We start from the raw sequence: 26405 nt of genomic DNA, 5'->3' as shown, positions 1-26405 counted from the left end.
TATTATTGTGAATATTCCTAGATTACAACATATGACATTTCCGTTATCAAATGTATTTGGTGTCTGGATTCTGGTAAAGTAATTTTGGAGCCAGCCTGTAGGCATTAAAGCCTGACATCACACACATAACTTCTTGCAGAAATATTATTAGCATTGAACACACGGCTAGCGCTGTTTTTGTTGCTTTTTGGCTAGTTTTGCCGTTTAGAGAACGGAAGAATTTATAAGGCTTAGTTTAAGACAAATTTTCAACACACAAAATAATATTCTTTTCAAGATCTCATTCTCGGGCTTATCATTAAAATGTTCTTAAAATTTCGCACATTTTAGCTTGGGAATTCTTAAGAAATATATTCTTATAAAAAAAACGGGTATCGAGTTTGCGATTGTCTGTTTGGTAAAAGGGATGAATTATCACTCAATTCGGCAATCGCAACAGACAATCAGTAGAATTTTGTAAGATCGCTTTTTCATGCTGGGAAGCGTTTCTATGTAAGTAATATTCTTTTTAACATTACTATCATATCAAAAATCTTCATAAATGATCAGGTGATAACTTTTTCATTAAGTTTTATCTATCTCCAGTCAAATCACATGTTATTTCACGCCGAGAGCAAATGAAAAATTATCCGAAAATTAAAACCAGAATTACTAAGACAATAAGTTGTAAAAAGTTAACAATGGACTTTTAAGAAGAGAAAATCTATAACCAATAGGACTTAAGCTATACGGTAAGTTTTTATTGTCCAATCAGATCAGCTGTTAATTGCAAATTGTAACCAGGAATACATTTTCACAATGACCTTCGATTTTGTGTAACTAAACGGTCCTCTTGAAAACTTGAGGTGTAGCGGTCGTATTAGAAGGAGACTTGATGGTGAGTTCAATTGTAGAAAATTTCTGGAGGGTAGAGTCTGGGGTCATATTGTCTGATTAATGTGAACACTTTAAGATAACATTGCAAAGAGGGTAAATTTTAACAAGTTTTTTGGGTTTCTCGTACACTTTGCCTGAAAAATTGCTTTTTTTTATTGTTTCACTTAAACACAACGTTGCTTGCTAAGACTCTCTAGCAACAAGATTGCTGGTAATCCTCTGAAAAAGCCGCTTAAACTTCAATTCTGTTGCGTTGTGCATCCCTGAGTCACATTGAGGTTATAATTTGGTTGAATTTCAGTGGCTTGCGCTAAAAACGCACAAATAAATTCCCCTTGCTCATTCAAAAGAATATCTTATTGCGAACATTGCGCAAAATGTAATTTATAGGACCATCCGCATGCATGTTTGTCGTTATTCAGATAGCTTTTCGTATATCATGCCGGGGCTTTTTTAAACAACCAAAGAAGAAGACTGACCTGGCCTGAGAATCAGATAAAATTCCTACCTGATTTGTTAAATATATTTTTAATTTTGTGGTTAAACTTTACTTTCACACATCTAACCATCCGCGACTATTGACACCTGGTTTTCAATTATTTTGTTTATCGTTAGGACCTCACAAATCAGGAACATTCTAGGAATAATTTATGGGTAGATCGATAAGAGCGTTGCTTGACAAGTAAAACACGCTAAGGTACACACTGAGTTTTATCCGGTAATTTAATTGTCTCTTCTGCCTTGGATGGCAAAACGCGGACGACCATACTGCTGCTTGAGAAAGCCCGGCTAGAAAAGTTTATGCATATATTTAGCGACGTTTTTCTCAAAATCAACGCCATTTTGACCCTAATTCAAAATTTCGCAATCACGCAAAATAGAATAAAATCTTTGAGAGAGGTTTCGTGTTATTTTTAAAATAAGAGAACTTCAGATTTAATTTCCATGTCCAACTGACTGCGAAAAGTTTTCAAGGGCAAAAGCAAAACCTTCAAAATTCTTACCCGAATTTTCCTACAGTTTTGTCGTATAACGCCGCTTCTGTTTACGAGCGAAATAAGAGGAGATGAGAAAGGGAGCTTCATGAGGTAGCGAGGTCTGAATGAGGATGTGCCCAAGAAACGCGCGCTTTGCCTGCTGAATTCACCTTTGAAATAAAAAATTCAAGGCGGAGGGGGTACTAGCTATGGACTCTGTAGGAAGGCTCCACACGAAAAGGGCTTGTTCAGGTCTATAAAAGTTTTCACGAGTTGAGGTATAGAATAGAGTAGGGAAAACTGGTAGTAGGTATTTGCTTTCCAAATATCTCATATAGGGGTACATTAGTGACTGATCTTGTTAGTAATATCGAACATTTGTTGACGGAGATACTTGTAAGTAATAATAATCAATAGATCATTCAGAATATTTGTTTATTTATAGTTGTAACGTTGCATTTTAAAACAACCACACAGCCAAATAACCCGAGTAAATAAACCCTACAGTTCTCCATTGTCATGGAACAGAAAAAAACGAATGCTAGGGCGCGTGACAAAACTAGGATTAAACGAATGCGCTACAGGCAGTAAAAACCCGCGTGTAAGAACCTACTGGTTTAAGAAGCTGATGGCAGAAATCTGCCATTTTTTTACCAAAAATCAAAAATTATAAAAACCTGTACGTTTAGCCAAACAAGATCAAGCAGGTTCTTATAGACCCTTATATCTGGGTTACAGTTAAATTATGAAATATTGTTATAGATGCAACACTCACTAGCTAGATAATAATAATAATAATAATAATAATAATGATAATGATAATGATAATGATAATGATAATGATAATAATGATAATGATAATAATAATAATAATGAACTTATTATCTGTAATCAGTTGTGTTAGGCTTATAATACAGTTGTGAATAAATACTGTATATTCAAGGACCAAACCAGTTCTGGTAATCAACAACTATATCTCCTTCATAGAAATCAAGAACTTAATTAATAACCCGCTTAACCTTGATTGCCAATAACTACCCCAAAATACAAGTTGACCTATTTTGCCAGACTATTGAGGTTCTTACACGCTGGTTAATTTTTACTGCATTTTTTAGTTTCGGCCGTATGACGAACGTAGTGGCCGCCTTTTCCCTGATTTCAAAGGTTTCCTCTGTTCCATTTCTCAGTTAACTGTGAAGACGAGTTTCTAAGCGAATAGTGTTGTCTCAGTAGCAGGCTAAATTCATATATCAAAAACGAAAGCTCGTTTTGATCACATCTCTTCAGAGAGGTGAAAACACAGCGTGTAGCGGAGTAATTTTGACTTCCTACGAGGTGTTTGGAAATATGCATGGTGAAACACTGTCTTGAATGTTTGATATATCTTCTCAATCGAAACTAATTAATAATAAGAAGAAAACGGATAATTTCAATTCAGTACCTCTGATGTTTCTCAATTTTTTTGTAACAAATAGTCAAGTACACAGTTATGGCACGAAAACAGCCAGTAGTTATCGATCACACCATTGTCGCATAAACCTTTGCCAATTTACTCTACCAAGGCCCTAAAATTTGGAATTCTCTACCAGTATCTATAACTAGTTTAACAAGCTTTTCCAACTTTAAGAAAAAGTTGATCACATTTTTATTTACAAAATAGTGAATTGGTCATGCCACGCCCGCAGAACTTAAAATTATTAATATATTTACTTCTGAGGTGGCCTCCGTTATAAGCCTGGTGGTTTCTTTTAAAGGTCTCCTCGCCGCTTTTTGAGTATTGTCAATATCTTTTGTTATTATTTACGTGGCAAATAAATGATGATGATGAGAAAATAAAATCTTAAAAATCTATGCTAATTAAGATGAGATATGCAAACACCGTTCACGGTCATGTCGTTTCCTTTGCTTAGGCTTGATGAATTATTAATGAGTTTGAGAAAGAAGAAAGACAACCTTTGGGAATTAACAGGATTCGTCGCCGAAAGTCGTTCGATCCAATACTTAGCTCAGTATATCCTCGAGACAGACCTGATAGAAAATTGCCAAATGCACTTCTTTGTCAAGGTAACAATTTATTGCAGTTGATTTAAACCAACTGTTATAAGCCTCTGCTGTTGATTCCGTTAAAATTTAACTTATCTGAAGTTGGATGTACTAGTATTAAGGACGACTTAACTGGAATTCATAACCAGTGCATCTATTGCTTGTTACATGTTTACGCAGTTGTGTTCAGAATGCAAAAACATTGACAGTATCGAAGGAAAAAAAGCTAAATAAAAATGTATTCGTATTCTTCGCTTCACTAGCCAACATTATTTAGTATAAACCTACTAGCGTTCTATCACGAATGCCGTTCTCTGATTGGCTACGCTACTCACTATCTATTTTGTTGTAGATAGTGGGTAGCGTAGAAGTGTGCGCTTGTTAACAAAATGACGGCCGCTTCTTGGCGTTTTCGAGGTGTCTGTGACGAGAATTTGAATCAAGTTTTGAACGACTAGTAGATTTATACTAAAACAATTAGATTATTTGCCCTCGATTTCCATGAGTAGTAGTGACTCGGGCTGCGCCCTTGTCAACTATCACGCGATAGAAATCTCGAGCTCATACTCTAATTGTTAAATATATTGCCAGTCCGGTCAGTGCATTAAGGAATTGCCATCTTGCACACTTATTCCACCTCTTAACCTGTTTATTTCCTTTCTATTCATGGGATCTCCTTCTTTGACTGTGCACACCGAGGTTGCAGCTGCGTATTCTAAGACCGATCAGAGCCTGGGTACATGTTTTTGATCTCTCAAATAATGTTGTTTAAATGTCACAGTGTTATTATATTTTAGGCAGGCAAATAAAAGAAAAGACCGGAGCCGATATGTAGACAGGCACCCGACATAATGACTTAAAAAGCTGTAGAAACGTGAGCTTGTCCAATGCACAGAAAATATTGGACCAGAAATACATTATTCTGATTGGCTGCTCTTAGTTATAGACCTTCTAGGCTGTCTTGGTAATGCAATAAATTATAGCGAAAAACCAATATGTAGTTTGATAAGAATTAATGCGTCACATTATTAGTTACCTGTGACTGTTTTCGCGGTTGAAGATTTACACTCACAAGTTCCATCGCCAAATAATTTCACTTGGTTACTTGAGGACAGTTAACAGGTCCAGAACACAACGACGTTACTCGAGAAAACGAAGAAAGAAGGCAGACAGAAGGTTTTTCAATTCATATTTATATATCATGTCATGTCAATTAACAACTCCAGTGAAAATGGTGAAAGGTTTTCATTGTAAATTAATCCCGGGAATAACCTTGATTATTTTTTATTTCTGTTTTCTTTTTTCAGGAGCCCATGGACTCCTGCTTTTTTTAAATACTTTTTTTGCAAAGATATTTTTCATTGTATAGAAAACCCGATCCGTGCTTCAATTCGTCTTTGTTCAACCGCTCGGACGCTTCGTCAGCTCCGCGTGGGTCGTCAATTCTATTCGGCCATTTTCTGAGGTGCTGGACAGCTGTACTAAGTAACTTCCAGCTCTTTAGCATCTTCGGCTGGTTAACCTTTAGAGAACTGTACTAGCCTACGGCCATTGGGTTCACTTGCATCGGGTAGAATGGTGCGACACTCACGCTTAATGAGTGAGATCGTTTGGCGGGCTATTCGAGCGAAAATACTCGATAAAGCGTCGGTTTTAAAAAGGAATTGAACTAGATATAGCCTGAGAATCAGATTCATTTTTTTGTCTGGTTGTCACTAAAGTTATCCAGTTTTCCTTCCTACAACATCTAGAACATTTCCAAACAATTTTCAATCTCTCAGTTGTTGCAACGTAGTGAATTAATATAAATACAACTTCCTCGATTAAGTAGTACCCAAGATTCTAGAATATCGCACATCGGTCGTTCATATAGCTCATTCAAAGGGTATCCCAAAATGGTGCACAATGTTGTAAGCACTGTATAAGAAGAGTGTACAAAGCAGCCGTGTGTCTAATTTGAAGATAGATTTGTATGGGCGACACAAGATACTACGAAAGTCGCGCAGACTGCTTTTATTCAAAAAAAAAAAAGACTTGTTACGGATTGAGTTTGTGATTAAAAAGGTGTCGAGTTAGTAGTCACGAATTTAGGACAAAGAAAAATCTTTGCGTTTCTCATGGCATCTGAGTTTTATCTACCTGTGAAACTATTTTCTCCTCTACGAAGACTACGAACCGCGTCACGCTAACAGTATATTGTCGTTTCATGCTATTTTTTGAATGCTACTGTAAAATCTAAAGCATTCTTGTTGAGAATTTCTATATCGGTTTTACTATGCTACCGCCAGTAAATGCCCGAACGTAGTGGCAAATAAAGCATTTAAAATACTGTCAATTATCAGTTATGGCAGCTGGTATATGTGTCTCTCAGCATGATAAACATTTCCGTTATTTTCAAAATCGCTAGTTAACATTAATGCATGGATCAAGTATAATGAAAGCAAACAATAATTCAAATTTTCAGGATCACATGAGTTTCAAAGCTGGATGTTTAGTAATTTAAACAAAAGGAATGAAGAAAGATCGAACAACATCCAAACGCCCTAGTTTAACTACCCGACATGCTAATGACACTGTCGCCTTGAAATCTAAATTGCTTAAAGCGTGTTACCAAATGTCGTGTACCTGTCAATTGAAAATTAACATTAACCCACTCACTGACTTCTATAATTTTGTTCCGAGTCGTGTTAGCTCTTAAAATGTAGTGGTAAATCGCCGCGGTTCTATATAAATTTATTTTCACTACGTGCCCGCTTGAAACGTATCAATAGTGTAGGAAGAATGAAGAGCTAAATGACATTTTTTTTGGAAAAAGCGAGAACAAATCTTGACATAAAAATTCAAGTGCTAACAGGTCAGTTTGCTTCCTGAATTTCAAATTCGGGCTAATGTAAGCAAAAATAAAGTTCGTCATTTGTTAAAACTGAATTAACAACCCAGAACCCCAACTTCTAGAATGCAACGTTTTCTTGTAGCTATTCAGGGAAACGTTTTATCACCACAAAAAAGGTTGTTTGCGTTTCAATATTGTTAGTGGGCCAACATCCCACCTGCTATCATGCGCCTGCAGTATCAACGATCGGCGGTCGAGATTAAGACTCTTAATGCGCGTGTCTCGGTGAGTTAACACCAAACATCAAATGTCAACCCAACAGATGGTCCATACGGTAATTACCCATCATGCTTCCTTTCCATACAGTCTTCCTTGGAAGATTTGTGTATTTATTCACTCATAAGCTGAACGCGGCAATTAATCTTACAACATCTTTTTCAGTGACCTCAGGCGCTGCAGCGATCATTTGAATAACTCAATGCAGTTTGCACCACACAGTCTCTCTGTATAGTTTTCCTTGGAAGGTTTGTGTATTTATTCACTCATAAGCGGGGCGCTGCAATCTTACAACATCATTTAACATTGAGAAACCTACGGTAACACCTTTGTCTCTAGAGACACACGGTTGCCAACTTAAAAAGGTAGGCGCTGCAAGGCCTGTTTAACATCCGTTCGTAAATAATTTGAATCCTTAAGCTTGTATTTGTCGAACTATCTCAGAACAGAACCTAGGAGCCCTAACCTATAATTACTTGATAGTTATACGCTCTTTGCGCTGTTTGTTAGTACTTTAACAGTATCAAACTGACCTGATCAGTCGTCGCAAGCTCATTTCTGGCAAGAGATTCTTCATATCCGTCTGTTACATGATAACAGTGTGTTATTTTATTCTGTAAACAGTGGTCAATGCTGATCACTCACGAACTCATCGAAAGAAACAGAGGCCTTTCGTAAAATCTCCACCTAGTCTTGTCGTGTTTTTCAACAGTTCTTTGAGCCGTGCTAACGAAAACCCGCAGGAACGGTCACATGTACTATAGCTATTTTACACATACTATTCTACAAAGCATGAACTTGCTCGTAGTCTGGGGGCGGTTTCTCCCCGATATTTTGGATGAAGGTTTACGGCGCCACACTTGAAACCCTTACCCTCGTTTAGACCAAAATATGAGGTTTTTAAGACCCCTTCTCACAACTGACCAAAAAATCGAAACCCTATTTCATAGTAAAAGGGTTCAAAAAAGTAGGCCTTACATATGCATACATAACTCACAAATGTAAATGAGTACCCCCCGACCCTCACTAAGCAGTGGCATTAGAGAAACTGATTTATTTTTTTGTTAACTTTCTTGAATGAAAGTAAATATCTCCCCATCCAACAGTGACCAACTGTCAGAAAATTTATGAGGTTATCTTATTTGTCAAATAAAGAGGAGCCAAAAGTTAGGCAGCTGCAGAGATATAAGTTCAAGTTTTGATCGGCGTTTTTCACGTCAGATTAGGACATCTCGTAGATTTAATATCTAATCGGAAAGCCATCATTTTTTAGAGAAATGAAAACAGTATCATGCGTTGTAACTCAGAAACAGATCTTGCAATTTTGTACATGCCAACAAAACATTGTAATGAAAGCATCATTTTGTTATTCTCAGTGAGTAATGTATACAAAGGACATCGATATGACATGACAGTCAGTTGATTTGCCACGGGCTTACGTCAATAAAATATATATTTAGAACCTCCTTTAATCTTTCTGGTTACAATTCCCCGGCCTTTACTTCACTTCACCTAGTTTTGGGAACCTTGCGCCTATCTTGACAGAGTAACAATCTGCATAAGTGTGCTGAAAAACGAAATGTTCAGGCAATCCATTTTACCTACAGTAATAAGAAATGTTGCCAAAGTATTGTAAAATTTTGGGATTTGCAAAATCTAATATAAATAAGTGCTTCGATCGAATAAATTTCGCGTGGGGACGTTGGCGGTGTGATTGACTCACGGAAATATACTAGTATCAATCTTGAAGCTGTAAAAGGACGGAAAGAAAAGGTATTGGACATTTTCAAAGAATGCTTGTGTTAACTATATTTTACTCTAGGTGGAACTATTGTAGTCCGATTATTCACAGCCCTCAATTTTCGCGTGTAACTTTGTTAAGTCACACCTGCTGTTAATTTCTTTTCCCAAAGCCATAGCTCAGCTCGACCAATCACAACCGTCATACTAAAACCAATATTCAATTCTGTATACTCATAATATTGCGGCAAAGAAAAAGGGGAAAAACAAATTATAATAGCGTGTGTTACAGCATTGTTTTAAAGTTCGTACAAAGCTGCACTTAGTTTTAATTCAGGCTTGTGCAAATATAGCTAAGGGTCGCTCAGTTAGTACGATACCTTACCAGACTCAAAGAAAAGATTAAGAATTAGTGTTAACTAATAAATCGAATTCACAATAGCCTCCTCGGACACATTAGCTGAGTGTAGTTTTGATTGACAATCGGCAACAACAAATCATGTTAATGTCTCAGAAGCTATAACTAATCTTAAAATTATAAAAACGATGGTACAGGAAGTGTTCCTATCCATCAGTCTCTTCCGATCCCTTTAGTTTTCTTCTTTATGTTGGGGGAAAACGTTTTGCAAAATGACACATTATTCAATTCACGTATAATTCATCGGAAATTGATTTTGCTAGCTTAGCAACACTTAATTAAGTACAACAAACAGCGAAAAAAAACACCCGTTACTGCTGATTACAATATACGAGTTTAAGCCAAGTTTATAGGCTGTTTTTTTTATTATAACTTTACATTTTTATTTGCTATACCGCAATTTCTCTAATTAACTAATATTGTTAGTTATCTAACTAAAAAAGTGGGGTAGGGAATTTGTTTTCGTTAACACGTCAACATAAATAAAGCTGTGTACCGCAGGCTATAGGGGAAAATTTTAATTACCATCTTTAGCTGCACATAATGATACAAATAAACAACAAGGTAAAACTAAATATTGGATAAAGTAGCTTGAGGTTCGTTGTCATAATGAACCTTTTTATAGTAACACCATATGACCAACTGACGCAATCATAAAGAAAACAGTCACACGAGCTGACGTAATTAGGACCGGACGAACATAAGAACCTGGTCGAAAATGGCGAATCATACCCGCACTATTTCTGTATGTTGTCAGCAAGAAATTGCAGTGGGTTATGCGACACTGCAAAAAAATGGAGTCTTTTCTTCCATCAACTACAAGTTTACGGGTATCGCTGAATCGAAAGCCATAAGTTGTTAATCATCTACTGGTATCAGTTAGTTTCAATCAGTTGGACTAAGCTTTCTCTTCACCCCACACCCCATCACATAATAACAAGCGTTATCAAAAATTCTTGAATTATTGATGGGCATTTTGAGTCTATAATTACACTTTATTACGTATTTATAATATATAGAACCCTGAGCGCGCTCTGATTGATCAAAACCCATGTTTTATCACAGTATACAACATAGAAAAAGCGTGTTTTATTGTGTTGCGCGTATAAAATCTATATCATAAAGCAAATGAAGAAGCCTAGGCCGTGTATTACACTTTGATAAAACACTCCAGACATTTGAGAACACTCCACAAATGTAGAAAACACTCGCCTGCGGCTCGTGTTTTCTATATTTTCCCTCGTGTTCTCAAATATCCGTCGTGCAATACACGGCTTAGGCTTCTTTATTTGCTAATTCTTTATCTGAAAGTAGAAACGCATAATCTAAAGACTACATTTCTTATTCCAATTTCAGCTCATGGCATCTGCCTCCGGGAATTAAAAACAGAATGTACCCAGTCTTCCTCGGTATTTTGTGGTTGTGTACAAAGAACATTGTATCAAGCCAAACAAATGCAACAGGTAAATGAACCCATAGATAACGAAAAGACATTTGTTTTCTGTTCAATATTTTTCCATTCAGTTTTCTGTGTCAGGCACGACATATATGTAGTTACGGCTTAAAGAAGCTCCGTCACGTTATTTTGAGTTATTTTGGCCACGTACAAAATTACCTTTAAATTGAAGGAAGCCTGAAAATGAAAGTTTACCAGCATAGAAAAACACCAAAGAGATAATCATTATAAAGCATAAAGTAATAAGGATGGTCAAGGATGGAGAGGGTTAACATGGTTTACAAACGATGAACTTGAAAACTTTGGGCTAAACTTTTCAAGATGCGCAAACTGTGACGTAGCTCCTTTAACGGCTTAGCTTTGAGTTATCAGTCATGCCAGTCAAGTGCATTAAGCATTTGACGTTCTTGAGCATCAGTGGTAAGGTGTAGCTTTACATTTTTATATATTTAAGGAGTGCATGTAATGATCTTTGACAAACATGAAGTGGGCAACATTGTCTCATATTCTGTTCACAAATGCCGCCTTCAATCAGAATTGAATAGACCGATTCGGCAAACGTATTTACATCCCTGTTGCCATCCAATTCAGATCATGCGATGATTCATTTGGAAGGCTGCATTTGTTCTGTTTGTACATACTCCCATGCAAGCAGTTGCATGTGACAAATTGCACAATGTCTGACTTCCCAAATGAATCGTCACGTGGTCGGAACTGGGTGATAACAAGAATGTAAACGCGTTAGCCAAATCCGTCTATTTGGGTAGTTATACAAAAAAAGAACGCAAAAAAAAAAACGAACAAACAAAAAAACACTCGAACAAATTTACTTTGAATTCACACTTTCATATAGTTATAATTTTCAAAATATTCTTTACGTAGTTAGTTAATCTTTGTAAAGTCTATTCACTCGTTTGTTGCAGATTTGATTGGCATTTTAACTGGTGACGATAACCTCACAGTTTTCGCGGACGGACGTCTTGTTGGCTACGACGGCTCCTGGAGCGCGGCAAGGTGGTTTACATTCCCTATTGAAACGAAAGTTATTGCTGTGTCTGTTTACAACAAACCAGGTTTTATCGGTGGATTTCTAGGCGTGTTTAGCAACGGAGTGGCCACGGATGGTACCTGGAAATGCAAAGAAATCCTTATTACACCAGACGATGGATGGGAACAAACTAATTTTAATGATAACACATGGCCACACGCTTACGTCAGACATGATAACAGTGGTCCGCTCGGCTTTCATTCCGTGCCTGGAATTCCTCGAAATGTTCATTGGATCAGTGCAGCAAATCATAACGCCGTCAGATTCATCTGTAGACGTCACTTTACTGAGGAGGAGAAACTTAGTAACAGCAGTAAGTAGCACTGTTCAGTTTTCCGATTATTCCCAGTTTCAGCCCTATTATCTTAATATCAAACCACTCAGGCATAAAAAGTTCAGTCGGATTCGTCACCGTGCCCAGTATAGATTCCCTATTGTAGGCTTTTGCTTTGTTGCCAGAAATTTGTTATGCTGATATTTGTTGGAGTTGTTTCGTACATTTCTGTCCCGTTGAACTCTTATCAACATTACTTTTTATGTAGTTTCACGAGTGCGGCGAGAATAAACCTTGTAAAGTAAAAGGTAAAGTCTGCATACGGGCCAAGTGGGTGGTACTCGGTTTCAGTAGCATGAAGCGGCCAGGAAAATTTACACTCTTTCCTGGATGGGATGCTAGTCCATCACAGGGTAAACCCCCAGCATTAAATTGGCCGGTACCCATTTTTACACCTGAGTGGAGAGAAGCACTTTGAAGGTAAATTGTCTTGCCCAAGAACATAACACAATGTCCCTGGCCAGGGCTCGATCCCGAGCCGTTCGATCCGGAGGTGAGCGCACTAACCATGAAGCTACCGCGCCTCCACAGAGTAAACCTGGGGATGCCTTAAATTCACGCTTTTGGGAATTGGATAAAGTTATTGTGACGAATTCTTCCCATAGTTTTGATAGCAATCCACGCATTAAACCCAAGCCAGACTATCAAACTGTATCTTAATGAAGTTTTTACTGCAGAAGCGGACGGCAGCCTGACGGTTGTTAAAGATCCGCACGAGCTTATTTCATTTCATTTCATTTATTTCTTTTAATCTGTAATTGAGCTGGAGAGTGCTGTGCTACAGAGGTCACTCCCTCAGTTTAACCATTAATATTAACCTTTCATTTTCTTTAAATTTATTTTATTGTTATACCCACACACATTCCCACCCTCACATTCACAACATCCTTATTTCCCCACTGATTTCTTATCAGTGGAGTGGGAACCCTATTTTAGGGATTCCATTTTCAACACCTATAATGCCACAAAGGTTGCTAGTTTTACTACTGATAAATAAATATATAAAACGAATTTAATAAAGTTATTGTAAGGAATTCTTCCCATAGCTTTGACAGCAATCTACGCATCGACAAAGAGCCAGACTATCAGTCTGTATCTTGATGGAGTTTTTACAGCAAGAGCAGACGATAGCCTGACGGTTGTCAAAGATCAGCACGAACTTCAAGCGATACATGTGGAAGATCCGTCTGTTGACGCTGAGGTTTACTTTCTGTCGTCGTCCAGCAATGGTGTCAGAACTGACGACAGATCGTGGAGATGTTCAAACCAATACCACGAGGGTTGGTTTCTTCCTAATTTTACCGACACTTTGTGGCCAAAACCTTATGCTCTTGTGGGATACCCAACGTTTTTCATAGCACCGGATGCTCAGTGGATCCGATATCTTCTGCCGAAAAGTAATAAGGTCTTCTGTCGGCGGAGTAACTCTGTAGGTAAGGGAATTCTCGTATACACACCATCCACCAGAGTAATAGCCTAATCCAGTTTGTCGGTCAGTGGGGACGATCGAAAAAGAGGGCTGGCGATCGACCTAAAAGAAACCCTGCATAGAGAGAACCTGGCAGGCTACAGTCTTTTTTTTTTTTTTTATAAGAATATTGTTTTTCCGGCCGAGGCGAAACATTCTTATTTTTCTGTAAAGTTTAGGCTGAAAATATTCTTGAGAATATTCTTAGATTATAGCCTACATATGACTTTCTGTTCTCGAATTTTTTTGGTGTCTTCAGGATGGTGTTAAGGTAATTTTGGAGCCAGTCTGTAGGCATTAAAACCTGATATGAAGGCCATAAGCTCTTGCTGAAATGTTATTAGCATCGAACATACGTCACATGCCTAGCTTTTCGACCAATCAGAATGTCCAATTCTTATATTCACCTCTGGAAATTATACTAAAGCCTGATATCACACCCATAACTTCTTGCAGAAATGTGCTAGTGCTGTTTTTGTTGCTTTTTGGCTAGTTTTGCCGTTTAGAGAAGGAAGAATCTTATACGGCTTAGTTAAAAACATGCAATTGTGTTGTATTTACAAATTTTCAACTTACAAAATTACACTATTTTCAAAATCTCAGCCTCGGGTTTATTCTTGAAATATGGCGGTCAAATATTCGTAAACTTTTTCTAGAATTTCGGCCTCGATATTCTTATAAAATATATTCTTATGTCTTTTGCGTTAGTGAAATGATTTAAATAGCATAGCTAAAGAATATCAATCAAATTATACTCCGAGATATATGACGTTATTACTGGAGCTTACTGGAGAGTTAAGTCACCCAGACAGACGTAGAGCTACCGTTGTGCTGACATAACGTTGTCGACGTTTCTAGATGTCAAATGTTGACATTTTGCAGAAGTATAAAAAGTCCTTTATTAACTGCAATTTCTGTTGATTTCACTTAGAGCCTGACCTCCATCTAGTACCCAGCTACGGCACACCAAGCTCTGTTTCTTCTTTGATACCACAAAAGACAACTTTTTCCACCAGCTCGATCAGTTCTACAACAACGGTCGTCGGACCTTCATCTGCAATGAGGCCAACAGCAACAACAACAACAAGAAGGACGATTGTTTCTACAGTGGTAGCGCAAAACGTCACCGGTTCATCAAGAACTTTTAGTGTTAAAGATTCGGGCAGCTCGAAAACGAGTAGGTTTTCTACGTTAGTGATCGTGGTCATAGCTGTTAGTGCCAGTGTGACTGCTGTGGCCATTGGACTATTTGTTTCTTGTTACATTTGGAGGAGGCGAAACAGTGGAAGGTTTTTATCATTCTTTTGAGTATTTGAGTACTTATTGTAAATTTTAGGCAAAGGCTATAATTAACAACGTTTTTCGCTGAAGGCGAAGTGGGCATTCATCAGCATCGGTGAATATATATTTGCTGCTGGGAGCAAAGTCAGTCTCGATATCAGCACCGGCACTCGGGTTAGGCGAGCAATTGTTTCAGTATAACTTTCAGAGGTAAATGTTAAGAAACTTTCAAAGTACCGATCTAAAGCCTGCGAATTAATACAATTTACGTAAATGTGATGTCATAACAATTGATGTTGCAGGGAAAATAACGAACACAAACAAAAGAAAGATGAGACGAGAGATAAATGGGAACTGAAGAGTAATGAAGTCACTATATATGAAGAGCTCGGTCATGGCGCCTTTGGTAAAGTTTGCAAAGGAATCATGAAAGCTCCCTTGTGTATAAACAGGGGTCAATCTGTTAATAAGACATCCAAGAAAATTGCAAACTCTACAATAACTGTAGCCGTGAAAACGCTTCAAGGTATGTTATGCTGGTTTTTACCAGCGCATGAGCATAACGTCAGGCCCCGTCCACACTACGGCGGAGAAATTTGAAAACGCAACAATCACTGGTCATGTTGGATTCGCGTGGGAGGAAGGTTACGCTTACGCATTAGTTACAACCAGCCTGCACAAAAGACTATGTGACATGATTAAAAGTCTATTGTAAAGTTCCGTGTGTATCGTATTTGAAACATTTGTTTCACATACACGGCGCCACGAGGTATGCTTTGCTAACGTTTAACAACAGAAAGCTTGAAAAAGCAAAGTTGCTTTCCTTTTGGTCAACCTTTTTACCTAAGTGAGCATGGTCGGAGTTACATCATAGTAGCACTAATTTTCAGTAATAGGTCGGCTGGCTATTTATGATACACTTAACACGTGATAAGTACAAGTTAGCTGTATTATTTCAAACTTTTCACGCTTAAACCTTTCAGATAATGCCACTCCTGATCAGATGAACGATTTCATAGAAGAAATTACCCTGATGAAAGCGGTTGGCTCACACAAGAACATCGTGAGTTTAATTGGCTGTTGTACCAAGTCCACACCAAGTTTCCTCATCGTGGAGTTTGCAGCAAAAGGAGACTTGCTTTCTTATCTGAGAGAACGACGGAAAAAGGTAAAGGGTTTAGTATACCCTGAATTGAAGCCACATGACGTATGAATGCTCGGGATCTTTTTTGAATATGGGAAAAAAGAATTGGACGCTTTTACAGTACCAGTTGCAAAGACCAGATCTTAGCGCTCCGACTTCAAATTCCAACATTGCGCCGCAAAGTCTCAAATTATTCGGATCCTACTTATCCGTTTCAAATGATATAATCACAGATATAGATCACATTAGGCGACCATTGATTCCTTCATTAAAGTGACCCACCGCAGACTTATCCTGTATAATGATATTTTTTATTTGTTCTCTCATCTGCTTTCTTTTCATTTAACATTTCAAGCATTTCGAGAATTTATCGGTTAGGGTCTGCAAATAGTGGTCGTTGGTAGTATCAACTAGTCACATTAGTTAGAAATGGACTCAGCTTTTGTTCGAGTCAAGAAAAAAGCGAGGTGAAGGTATTAGCGGGGCAGTTTCCCTGAACAAGTTTATTTCGTCCGTTGAAGCACAACAACCTGCAACAAGAGATGAGAGACTTTTTACCCAAGCGAATTAACCATTACTTAACAGATGACTTGTAAGGTCTTGTAATCTTTGCTGTCTGATTTCCAGGTAAAAGACACCAATATGGGTTACGTAAACATACGAAAAAAAGCGTCAAATACACCAGGATTATTAAACAAGAATAGCGAAGGCATTGTAAGTCATGCTTCACTTAGTAAACTCCTGAATATAACATCTAAACTGTAGCATCTGTTATGAAAACCTCTCCATAGAGGTAATAAATTCTTCAGATCTAGCTATAGAGAGGGCATTTTTTTCTTTGTTATTAGTATGCCCCGATTGCCGAATAAGTTCTTTTGAAGTTATTCTTGTCTATAATACCTGCAGTATTGTGGGCCTGGTGTAAATGACATTGGCCAAGTCAACGTCGCCTTCTCGAAAACGGACAGCAGCATTGACGTACGAATTAAAAGCGTTCAGTCTTTGAATGATGAAGAACAGGATGGAGGTGACGATGAAGACGATTCTATAACCCCGCAGGACATGATGTCCTTTTCCTGGCAAATAGCACAAGGAATGGTAAGTGAGAAAAGATTTGTTCTTTTTAATTGTTCTGTTAGTGTAGTCAGTTGTTCAAAAAGCCTTAATGCAGGAAAGTTTCAATTAATTACTCTAAGAACCAGGTTATCTTTCATGACCAAAAACTCCCTTCGAGTCTCGGGAGACTTGACTGTCCGCGTTCGCTTCTTTTTCTCAGGAATCATGCATGCTTAAATATGATTGCCCTGTTTTACACGGCGTTATGTTCCCGACCGCTGTATTTCTGTTCTCTCAAATCGACAACTGCACAGTTATTGTTGACAGCTGTCCGAGTTGTTAAACCATTTAAGTTTTCCTTTGTCCACAGCTTGCAGTTATTAATGATGTATCTTGTTTTAGCAATACCTATCAACAAAGGGCATTGTTCATCGAGATCTCGCCGCTCGTAATGTCTTAGTCTGTGACAACAAACTTGTCAAAGTCGCTGATTTTGGCTTGGCGCGGAGCACGCTGGGAGAGAATGTGTATCACATGACAGGTCAACACAATAAGCTCCCTGTAAAGTGGATGTCACCTGAGGCTATAAATGACGGTATTTTTACCACAAAGAGTGACGTGTAAGTAAATCAGCAAATTTCTACATTGAACTTGTAGCTTATGCCTTTATATGTCAAATTGAAGGCGCCTTTGGGGAATTATCCTAAATAATTTGATGAAATGACGAAATAATAATGTTGAACGCGGAATTTCGGATTTTATTAAATGACTGAGAAAATTGCTTTATTATGATTGGCTGAAAGCAGACTAATTTATCGCTAATTTTTAGTTTGCAATGTAGCGCAAATAAACGCACGCACAATAATAATTTTTCTGTCAAATAACAAATTTCTATAGTATAATGTATCGTTTGAAAGCTCGAGCAATTAAGGATTTTTCAATACTCGTGGTATTTTAAAACTCTTCCAAATAGCATTCGTGCAAATCTTTAATTGCACTCGCTTTCATGCGATTAGCAATACAAATCGAAACTCTGAACATGATCACAATGAGAACATTGTCCTTGTGCAAGGAAAGTCAAGAAAACTAGGTCTTTAAATAAGATTGAATACCAAAAAGTACGAACAATTTTATACTATCAGTATTTATCTATATTTTGTACCTAGGTGGTCATATGGCGTTCTTCTCTGGGAGATTGCGACTCTTGGTAAGTTTTCTAGCCGGTACTTCATGTTACATTGATTTGCCCCTCAGTTGCCTGAAAACAAATAAAAAGTGCCAAAAAGTTAATTCATATGATTTCAAAAATACAACAAATACCAATAATATTTATGGTTCAAGGATATGTAGTTCGGTATGCACACACATCACTTGACATTGAACGTTTTCTTCAAAGCTAAGCTTTACAGACTGACTGGAAATGAATAAATTAAAAGGCAGCCTTAACGGACAAAAGCTTAATACTTCTTCGCGAAATGTTGGACCACTAGCTTGAATTTTTGAAGGAGGGAAAGGTTTGGGAGAGAATGAAATTTCTACCAAGGGGATGGGCGATAAGCGAGAGGAATGAGGGGAGATTGGGTTCCACCAACCTCCCGCCCACCCTAAACCAAAACGTGGTGGCTCGGTGAACGATTGCGAGCTCATAACGGTATCTTACGCTCCCTATTAAGGCGCTAGGCTGAATCAGCAGGTTGACCTTTCAACAAATTAGCGTCCAGTTAAACCATGCTTATGTCTGATGAGTCTCAGCCCCGTTACACTGTTTGGACAATTTTAAAAATGTAATTTACCACTGAGATCATGAAGGGTGATAACAATCGAGGTGAACTTTATTTTTAGGAGGGTTCCCTTACCCCGGCATCAAAAACAGAGAACTTATGAGACTTCTGAAAAGAGGATACAGGATGGAAAAACCAGATACATGCTCAGAGGAGTTGTAAGTCACATTTTTATGGTGATGAATGTGGAGGGAGAAGGGGGGAGGAAGTATATTGTTCAGTTAGAATTTTTTTTGTCCAATAAAAAACCGATTGGAATGATAATTTGCATTTCAATATATCAATATTCCTTAAATCATAGAATATCTCTTCTCCTCTCTTTCAAAGGCACTTCTTAAACTTATTAATAATTCATCAAATGACGGTGCGACGGTGTAATTAGCACAGATTTTTACGTGTTTACCCCTCCGTTTTCTTCCCAGTTTTACATATCAAACACTGAAGATCGTGTTTGACCACATTCCCAAACACCTCAATGTTAGGAAATGTGGTAAAACACGGTCTTTCGCGTGTGATATATTACGATATATTACGATTTCAGACATTCAAAGTGTTTTATACCGGCGCTTATTTTCCATCTGCATTTTTACACAGCTATCAAATGATGAGGCGCTGCTGGGTGGACAATCCTGATCTGCGACCAACCTTTACCGAGCTGTGCCAAGAACTAGAGGACTGGATACAAAGAGAAATACCATATCTGGACATGGATCAGTTAAATGAAGATCAACCGTACTATGACGCGACGGCAGTATCACTGTCCAGTGGATCTTCGTGCGACGGACATGCTCCTGGAGAGAGTCTCGATTCAAACACTGCCGCAGACAATTTGGCCTGCGATGACAACGAAGTTACAACCAAATCTACAAACGCTTAAACAATACTCGTATAAAATCGACGCAGGCAAAATCAGGTCTCCTTTAAAATTGTCCTAGCCTAGATTCATCTGGTTTACTGAGGCACCTGACTAGAATAGAAGATTACTCGAAACTTTACTGAGTTTAAGCCGCGAGAAACTCCCATATGAAAAGATCGGGGATGCTTGTCGGAAAAATTGAATTAACCCCTAAAGTAGATCAACATTGGCGTGGCTCGAACTTCATTTGATTCCTAAAATAAGCTCGATTACCAGCCACTGTTCAAGAAAGGAGCCCACACTGGTAGACTGGACTTGAGAGAACGGCGGAAAACGGAAATTTCATGTCTTATTTTATCGAGTGCACCCCAAAGATAGTTTGACAGCTAAAAATAGTGGCGAAAAACTAGGGACCTGTAGTGTTACGTAGCTTTTATAGGAAAAAATAATCCCTGAATGATTTTGTAAATATTAGATTTTTACAGCAAATAGCATAAACGTGATAGAATAAACTTTAATCTCAAATCTTACCCGTTCTCTTTTCTAACACTGCAAACTGGTTAGTAAACGCGAATGGATTCCTGCATACCGCAGAACCATGGCTAGAAAATTATTGCTTCTTTCTAAAACAGCAGCGAAATAATTGCAGAAATGTTTACTTTCAGTGAAATTGAAGGGTGCAAACTTCATAACAACAGTTTGAGCCCCCTAAGGGGGGAGGGGGTATTCTACAAAGTTTAATACGGGGAGCCTCCGACCCGGGGTCCAACTCCCGCTTAAGTGTACCATTTTGACAGAAAAGGTGCTGCTTTGGTACACTTTTTATTGAAAAAGGTACTGCTATCCGACATACTTTCATAAATGGCTTGTATCACAAATAAATCGCCGTAGAAAGAAAGTCTTCTCATGTAGTTCTCAATAAATGAAATGATACAGCTATAGTCAGCGTTTGTTCGAATATTTTAGTTTAAGTCTCTTTTAGATACCTTAAGGACCGACCTCCCAACCCTTTCATTTCTCTACCCTCAATTTGTAAATTCCCTACCCTATTATATACCTAAGGCCGGAAAAAGATGCCTGCGGGCGGAGCCTCCCCGACCGTAGAGGCCATTATAGAGCGTTTTCACGTGACGTCATCAAATCCTTAAATCCAAAACTAAACAGCCACCAAAGTTTTTATCCTCATTGGGCGTAAGAGGTACTACTTTTATATCTGTTTACAACTTTCCAGCTCAATAGCGTCGTTCGTTTGGAAACCAGCGCATTTTGAATTTCACAATTTTTGAATTTTTGATTTTTTCTTCGTAGATCGGTTCGACATGATTGAAAAAATGGCTTTAAATTATATGGCGCCAATTCTCAGACTATCCGGTTTGTTAATGCTAATCAACAATTGAAAAATGCTGGCGAAATTTTTTGTAGTTTCTTTCAACGCAATTTTTCGCACTTCTCTTGGTTTTGCAAAATTATGTTCCCCCGAAAATGAACAAGATTAGGTATATTAATTTTCACAAAAATCTCTTCCATGTACCGTACCCACATACCGTGATCTGTGCACTGGGATCAAATGTTTGGAAGAAACATCTTCGTACACCACTTATGCAGACAAATCACATTATCATTCGATGGATTTTTTTCTTCCTTTTCACTGGCCGAAGGTCCACTACGTGAATGGCCTGCTCATGCGTGGCACTAGCCTGCGAACGCAGACGTATTTCCGGCTGTCACTTGGCTCCGCCGAAAAATAACGTCTGCGAAGCCGAGCCAGGAAACGATTTCTTTGACGTAATGACTTTTGTTTCTCCTTGGCCAATCAGATTCTATGATAGAATGAAACTCGAGTGCTCCTCGCAGCGAATACCTCGTGCAGTAGTTCTGGGGTTATTTGAGCTAAACTGTGATTGGCTTAGAATTGCTACGTCACAGAAATCGTCTTCTGGCTCGGGTTCGCAGACGTTATTTTTTGGCAGAACCAAGTGACAGCCGCAAATACGTCTGCGTTCGCAGGCTAGCGTAGCACCGTCTATATGTGTATTACTGCAAATAATATTCAGCTCCGTTGCGTAATTGTAACCACGCGCTTGTTTTGAGGAATGGCAGATCGGTTCCCTGAGCTGCCGGAGAGTGATTTATATATGAAAACAAACTTGGTGATCGAATGATAAAACCGTTATCGAAACTCGGTTATCGCAAAATATCGTGTTTTATCAGAGTCTCGCAGTTATTTGCCTCAGACTTCGGCTTCGGCAAATAACTGACCTGCTCACCACTGACAAATCACGATATTTTGCCCAGCCTTGTCCATCAATTGTTAATTATCTTTCCTCACCGTAGCGTGTAGGTAGCTCTCTATATTTTCCATGAACTAATTTGAAAAATATCAGGAGAAGCAAATAAGGAAGGAAGTTCAGGAAAGAAGTCTCAACACCACAGCCTTGATCAATAGCCGGGAAGAAGTTGATTAAAATTTTGTAAACTGATTAGTCAGCTCAACCGCCGACAGCTGAACCACATAAGCGTTTTATTGACTTTGTCAATTAGCGGAAAGAAGAGGTACGGAATAAAAATCAATTTGATTTGTCGATATTGATTTGGCAAGTCACTCAAGGTTAGATTAAATGTTATTTTAAATCTTCCAACCTTTCAAGCAGTTTTACCGAAATTTAAATTGCAATAATAAGTCCAATATCGAGTTCTAAGTCACTAAAAGCAAACAGATTTGATTGGACTCAAATTATGCTTATCGCACACACACAAAAATTAGTTCACATAAGATTGTGTGACTCCTTTGATTAAAAAAGAAAGCAATTTCCTGTTAATCATTACAGGAAACATCTTACTGCAATCGTATTTGGATTCTTAACTTTGAACATTGCCTCGGCGAATAAACGAAATCAACTGAGGAAATAGCTCATGTTATTCTTCGTTTCTGAAGATACGTAAATAATCGGGATCTTTAATTTTAAAATTCAAAACAAGCCAATCCCAAAGATAATATGAAAATCATTCAATGCGTTGATTTCCTCACATAAGATCAAACATCAATGGCGGAATAATGCTGGACCATTGTCAAGGCTTAGCGCTTTCCTGCGATTAATTTCCGATTGCAATAACCAAGTGCTAGATGAAATCTTTTATCAAAGACTAACTGTTACAATTTGCAAAATTAAGGCTAAAAAATGTAAACAGGCGGGAAAAAAATAGAACTCTATTCTCAAGGGAGTGGATATAAAACTGGAACATTTATTCAGCGTAACACATTTGGGCTCGAAGACTTAGTCTGGGTTGGATAATAGGCTGACAAGTAAAGGTATTGGATAATGCACTTAACGCCTAAACCTCTAAGTTGAATCTCAATAACTACGTAAGTGTCAACACTAGTTGATTGTGATGTACTGTTAACACTGAATTGTTCATTTTGTTCGGATTTCTCGACAGTTAGAAATGGTAGGATCCACGAAATGGGCTTCTTTTCTTGTACTCTTTGCTTTGTGTTCGTTATGGGCGAGTAAAGAGGTATTTGGACACTTCAGTATTGGAAGAGAAGTCAAACGGCCATTCAGGGAAGGCCAAATAAACTCTCAAAGAAACTTTGAAACTGAGTCCCATCTCAGAAAAAATCAACGGAGGACAGGTAAGAAATGTGCAACTAAGGCGATTTACGCAATTTTACGTACTAATCTGTTAAGAAAACTATCGTCAATCTGCTATACTTCATCCTAATCGCTGGTTTTTGGAGCACTTCAATGGTCTATCAGGTGATTTTGTCCAGCCACGGTTCGTATTTTGGCACAGAGCAAACTAGCCTGATCTGGCGAAGTGACCCTAAAAATTAGGAACAGGTATTCACCGCACCCAAATGCACAAACTCCGACCATATCAGACCAGTAACGTAATATCGCAGGATATCAAGGATTGTAGTTAAAGCTTCAATCTGATTAGCTATTTGCGAATTTGGGTGCGGTTATGAATTGAAGTGTCATGTTTCTTGAAACATTGTTAAAACTAATAGCTTGAGTTGCTTCCAAATTTTGGGTTTCGCTCTGGAAGTACAAGAAGGTTATCGTATTTAAGTTAGTTCTCATCACACTCATTGATAATATGTGTCGATAAATTTTGTTTAATTTGAGGAATTCTCACTTGCCTGGAATGGGCCGCATATTTTTCACCTTTAACCTGGATCGTGTCTGCTGGGCGTCTAAAGATTTGGGGAGTAATTTACGAAGCTCTCCCAAGTAAAGATGCATCCTAAGCACTGTTTCCTAACAATAGGCTTTTGTAGACATGATTGATCATCGCAACCATACACAGAACTTAAGCAGTTGTGAAATTTAAGCCTGATAAAAAAAAAAAAAAATTCAGGCCTGAATGGGATTCGAACCCATGACCTCTAAAACCGGTGCAGTGCTCTACCATGCAACTGAGCTATCAAGCCACCTGGGAGATGGTCACTTTGTGAGTTCGTAATGTACCCCTAACATTTTCACCACATCTATCATATCATTCTCCGTAGTTAAAATATATGATCTTTCATCTATTCACTTGTATAATAGGCTTTTGTATTTGAAACATACTTTAGAGACATTTTAATCTGAAACTCGGCCATCGTAATTTTTTCCCCTAAGCTTTTTATTTTCAATTTATAAATTTAAACTTTTTCGCTAGACTTCCTCACCCAGAAGGAAGTCACAATACTTTCCTTTGTCTCCGTTGTAGGTGAAAGAAGTGTCGGAACATACAAACACGAAGGATATCAAAACGACGACTATCTCCACACAGCTTGAAAGCGAGATTTCCATGCCAACATCATTTACTATTACTATTTAAAAATTGACAGCTTAATTGATGTCATTCAGGCTCGCCAATTAGAACTCACGATTAATCAGTACAATATCGCAATTATAAGCTTATTACTGAAATTTTACAACATATCTAAGAAAAACCTTTGCTTTCTAACAGGTGTGCAAGAAGATTGAACAACAAATAACAAATAAAGTTAACCAATTTGATACATAACATGTTGTTTTGGCTATCTTGGGAATTTTTTTTACGTACTGCATTCTCGTTCAATTTAATGTTTCTCACACAAGACTCGAACTAGATGACTCTATCATCATAAAAGTCATCTCGATTGCTGGCGGTTATTACTTTGTATGTGAAAATGGATGCATTTAGGAGGTTATAATCAGGGAATAGTTATAATAATGAAGAGCAAATTTTGCCCTGTCTCTGATAATAAAACTGGAGAAATATACCAAGCTGATTTTCTGCCCGATTTCCTCCGAAGATATGCGATAATTTATAAAGTTTTTCAGAGGAGACAAAAAGCCACTTTGCGAACTACCTAAAACCCTGGCCAAGCGGACTCGCAAGTAGACCCAAGTTGAAAACTTGGGTCTACTTGGGAGTCCGTTTGGCCAGGCCTTGCATGCACTTGTGTTGACTTGCGATGACTTGCCCTCACTTTGGTCGAGATAAAACTTGCTCGCAAGTCGACGCAAGTGTTTCACCGTTTGGCCACGCAACCCAAGTCAATGCAAGTTGAGTGACGTCCATTGGATGTTATAGCAACTTATTAGCCAATAAAATACAGGATATGACTGAAGCCCGTAACCTTGAAATAATTTTTTTTTCGCAACTTGCGTGTACTCGCGAGGAAACTTTCGAGTCCGTTCGCGATCGGTCACCCGACGCAAGTCTCTACGCAAGTTCAACTTGCGGCTACTTGCGACTACTTGCGAGTCCGCTTGGCCAGGGCTTAACATAATTCGTCTCTTCTTCGTAAATTCGTCTTGCATGAGATCATTGTTTTCTTCCACTTCACTGTCGATATTGTGTTCAGTGTACGCCTTCGTCTCAATCCACCTAGGTCTTTTTCCACCTCTTTGCCGCTGCCATGTGCGATGGTCATTTCCTTCTATGAGACATGCCTGGACTGGATACGTGTTTTGATGAAAAGAACTACCGTGATTCTCTGCAGGCGTGCCTCGCAAGGGAACTAGCCATTCATGTCGTTCCAGTCCTCCTTGCCGTCTCATTCCCAGAATTCTTCGCAGCTTGTTCTGAAATGTTCCCAGTATTTTGACGAAACTTATTATTAGGAAAACTCTCTTCGTCCTTTCTCGGCAGTGAAACGCAAAAATAAGATGTCGCTGAGCGAAAATGTACAAAACATTTGAATAAAACGCTGTAAATAGAGCAGACACCGACAGTGGTTAACCAACCAAGGAGCCGATGATGGAAAACAATAATTACAAAAATTATGCACAATTATCCGGCCTACAAAGTTTAACTTTTCACTGATCATCTTAACCTTTTGGCTTTTAATGGTAGCCAAGATTTTAAGCAGTTTAGACGTTAACAACAAGCGGTAGTTTTGTTCCCGCCCCCCTCCACCGGAGATACTCCCATATCTGGCCTATATACATATAAGTATGTGCCGCGGGATAGAGTATGGTTTTTAAGATTCTCGATCCTTAAATGGGGTATCAGTTTTGTCCCGGTTGGCACTATGTTCCCGGTGGGATCCTTAGATAGGGTACCTAAATTTTGTCGGGTAAAATTGCAGTGCGTATATGCCCAGCTAAACGGAAACGCTACCAATGATCTGTTAAAACTGAACTTTTCGTTAACTTCCAATGTTACAGAAACGAAACAAAAACTACTACTACTAACTGAGTGAATTATGTTTGGCTACAATATATATAAAATAAATAGTTAGTGTAGTAATCAGCAATTATACCTGAAAGGAGAATGTTTTTACAAGGCGTTTAAAACCAGTTAAAGTAGGTTCCGTTCTAAAGTTCTTAGGAAGAGAG

General features: G+C 38.2%; 1 protein-coding gene and 1 long non-coding RNA gene across 2 annotated transcripts; both read left to right on the top strand.

Annotated features, from left to right (window-relative positions):
* The first annotated feature begins 4944 nt into the window (after positions 1-4944).
* LOC145463215 (uncharacterized) lies at positions 4945-20707 on the top strand. Its single transcript, XM_081446949.1, has 13 exons — positions 4945-5072; positions 10520-10626; positions 11543-11980; positions 13048-13434; positions 14401-14758; positions 15053-15276; positions 15734-15918; positions 16522-16608; positions 16801-16992; positions 17353-17570; positions 18117-18157; positions 18793-18889; positions 19326-20707. Exons 2-13 carry the CDS (start codon positions 10554-10556, stop codon positions 19606-19608), a joined length of 2583 nt encoding a protein of 860 aa, XP_081303075.1. The 5' UTR covers positions 4945-5072; positions 10520-10553; the 3' UTR covers positions 19609-20707.
* A 1921-nt stretch (positions 20708-22628) lies between these two features.
* LOC145464315 (uncharacterized) lies at positions 22629-24591 on the top strand. Its single transcript, XR_014041414.1, has 2 exons — positions 22629-23221; positions 24304-24591. It is a non-coding gene; the product is annotated as an uncharacterized LOC145464315 (long non-coding RNA).
* Positions 24592-26405: the final 1814 nt, after the last annotated feature.

The sequence above is a fragment of the Orbicella franksi genome, chromosome 12, assembly GCF_964199315.1.
Source record: "Orbicella franksi chromosome 12, jaOrbFran1.1, whole genome shotgun sequence".
In the NCBI taxonomy this organism is placed as follows: domain Eukaryota; kingdom Metazoa; phylum Cnidaria; class Anthozoa; order Scleractinia; family Merulinidae; genus Orbicella; species Orbicella franksi.
This window is presented reverse-complemented; position numbering and strand designations above follow the sequence as displayed.

Coding starts and splice junctions, on each gene's coding strand:
- LOC145463215 (XM_081446949.1), top strand. CDS start 10,554: ATGTACCCAGTCTTCCTCGGTATTTTGTGGTTGTGTACAAAGAACATT. Junction 10,627..11,542: donor AAGCCAAACAAATGCAACAG/GTAAATGAACCC, acceptor CGTTTGTTGCAG/ATTTGATTGGCATTTTAACT. Junction 11,981..13,047: donor GGAGAAACTTAGTAACAGCA/GTAAGTAGCACT, acceptor TTCTTCCCATAG/CTTTGACAGCAATCTACGCA.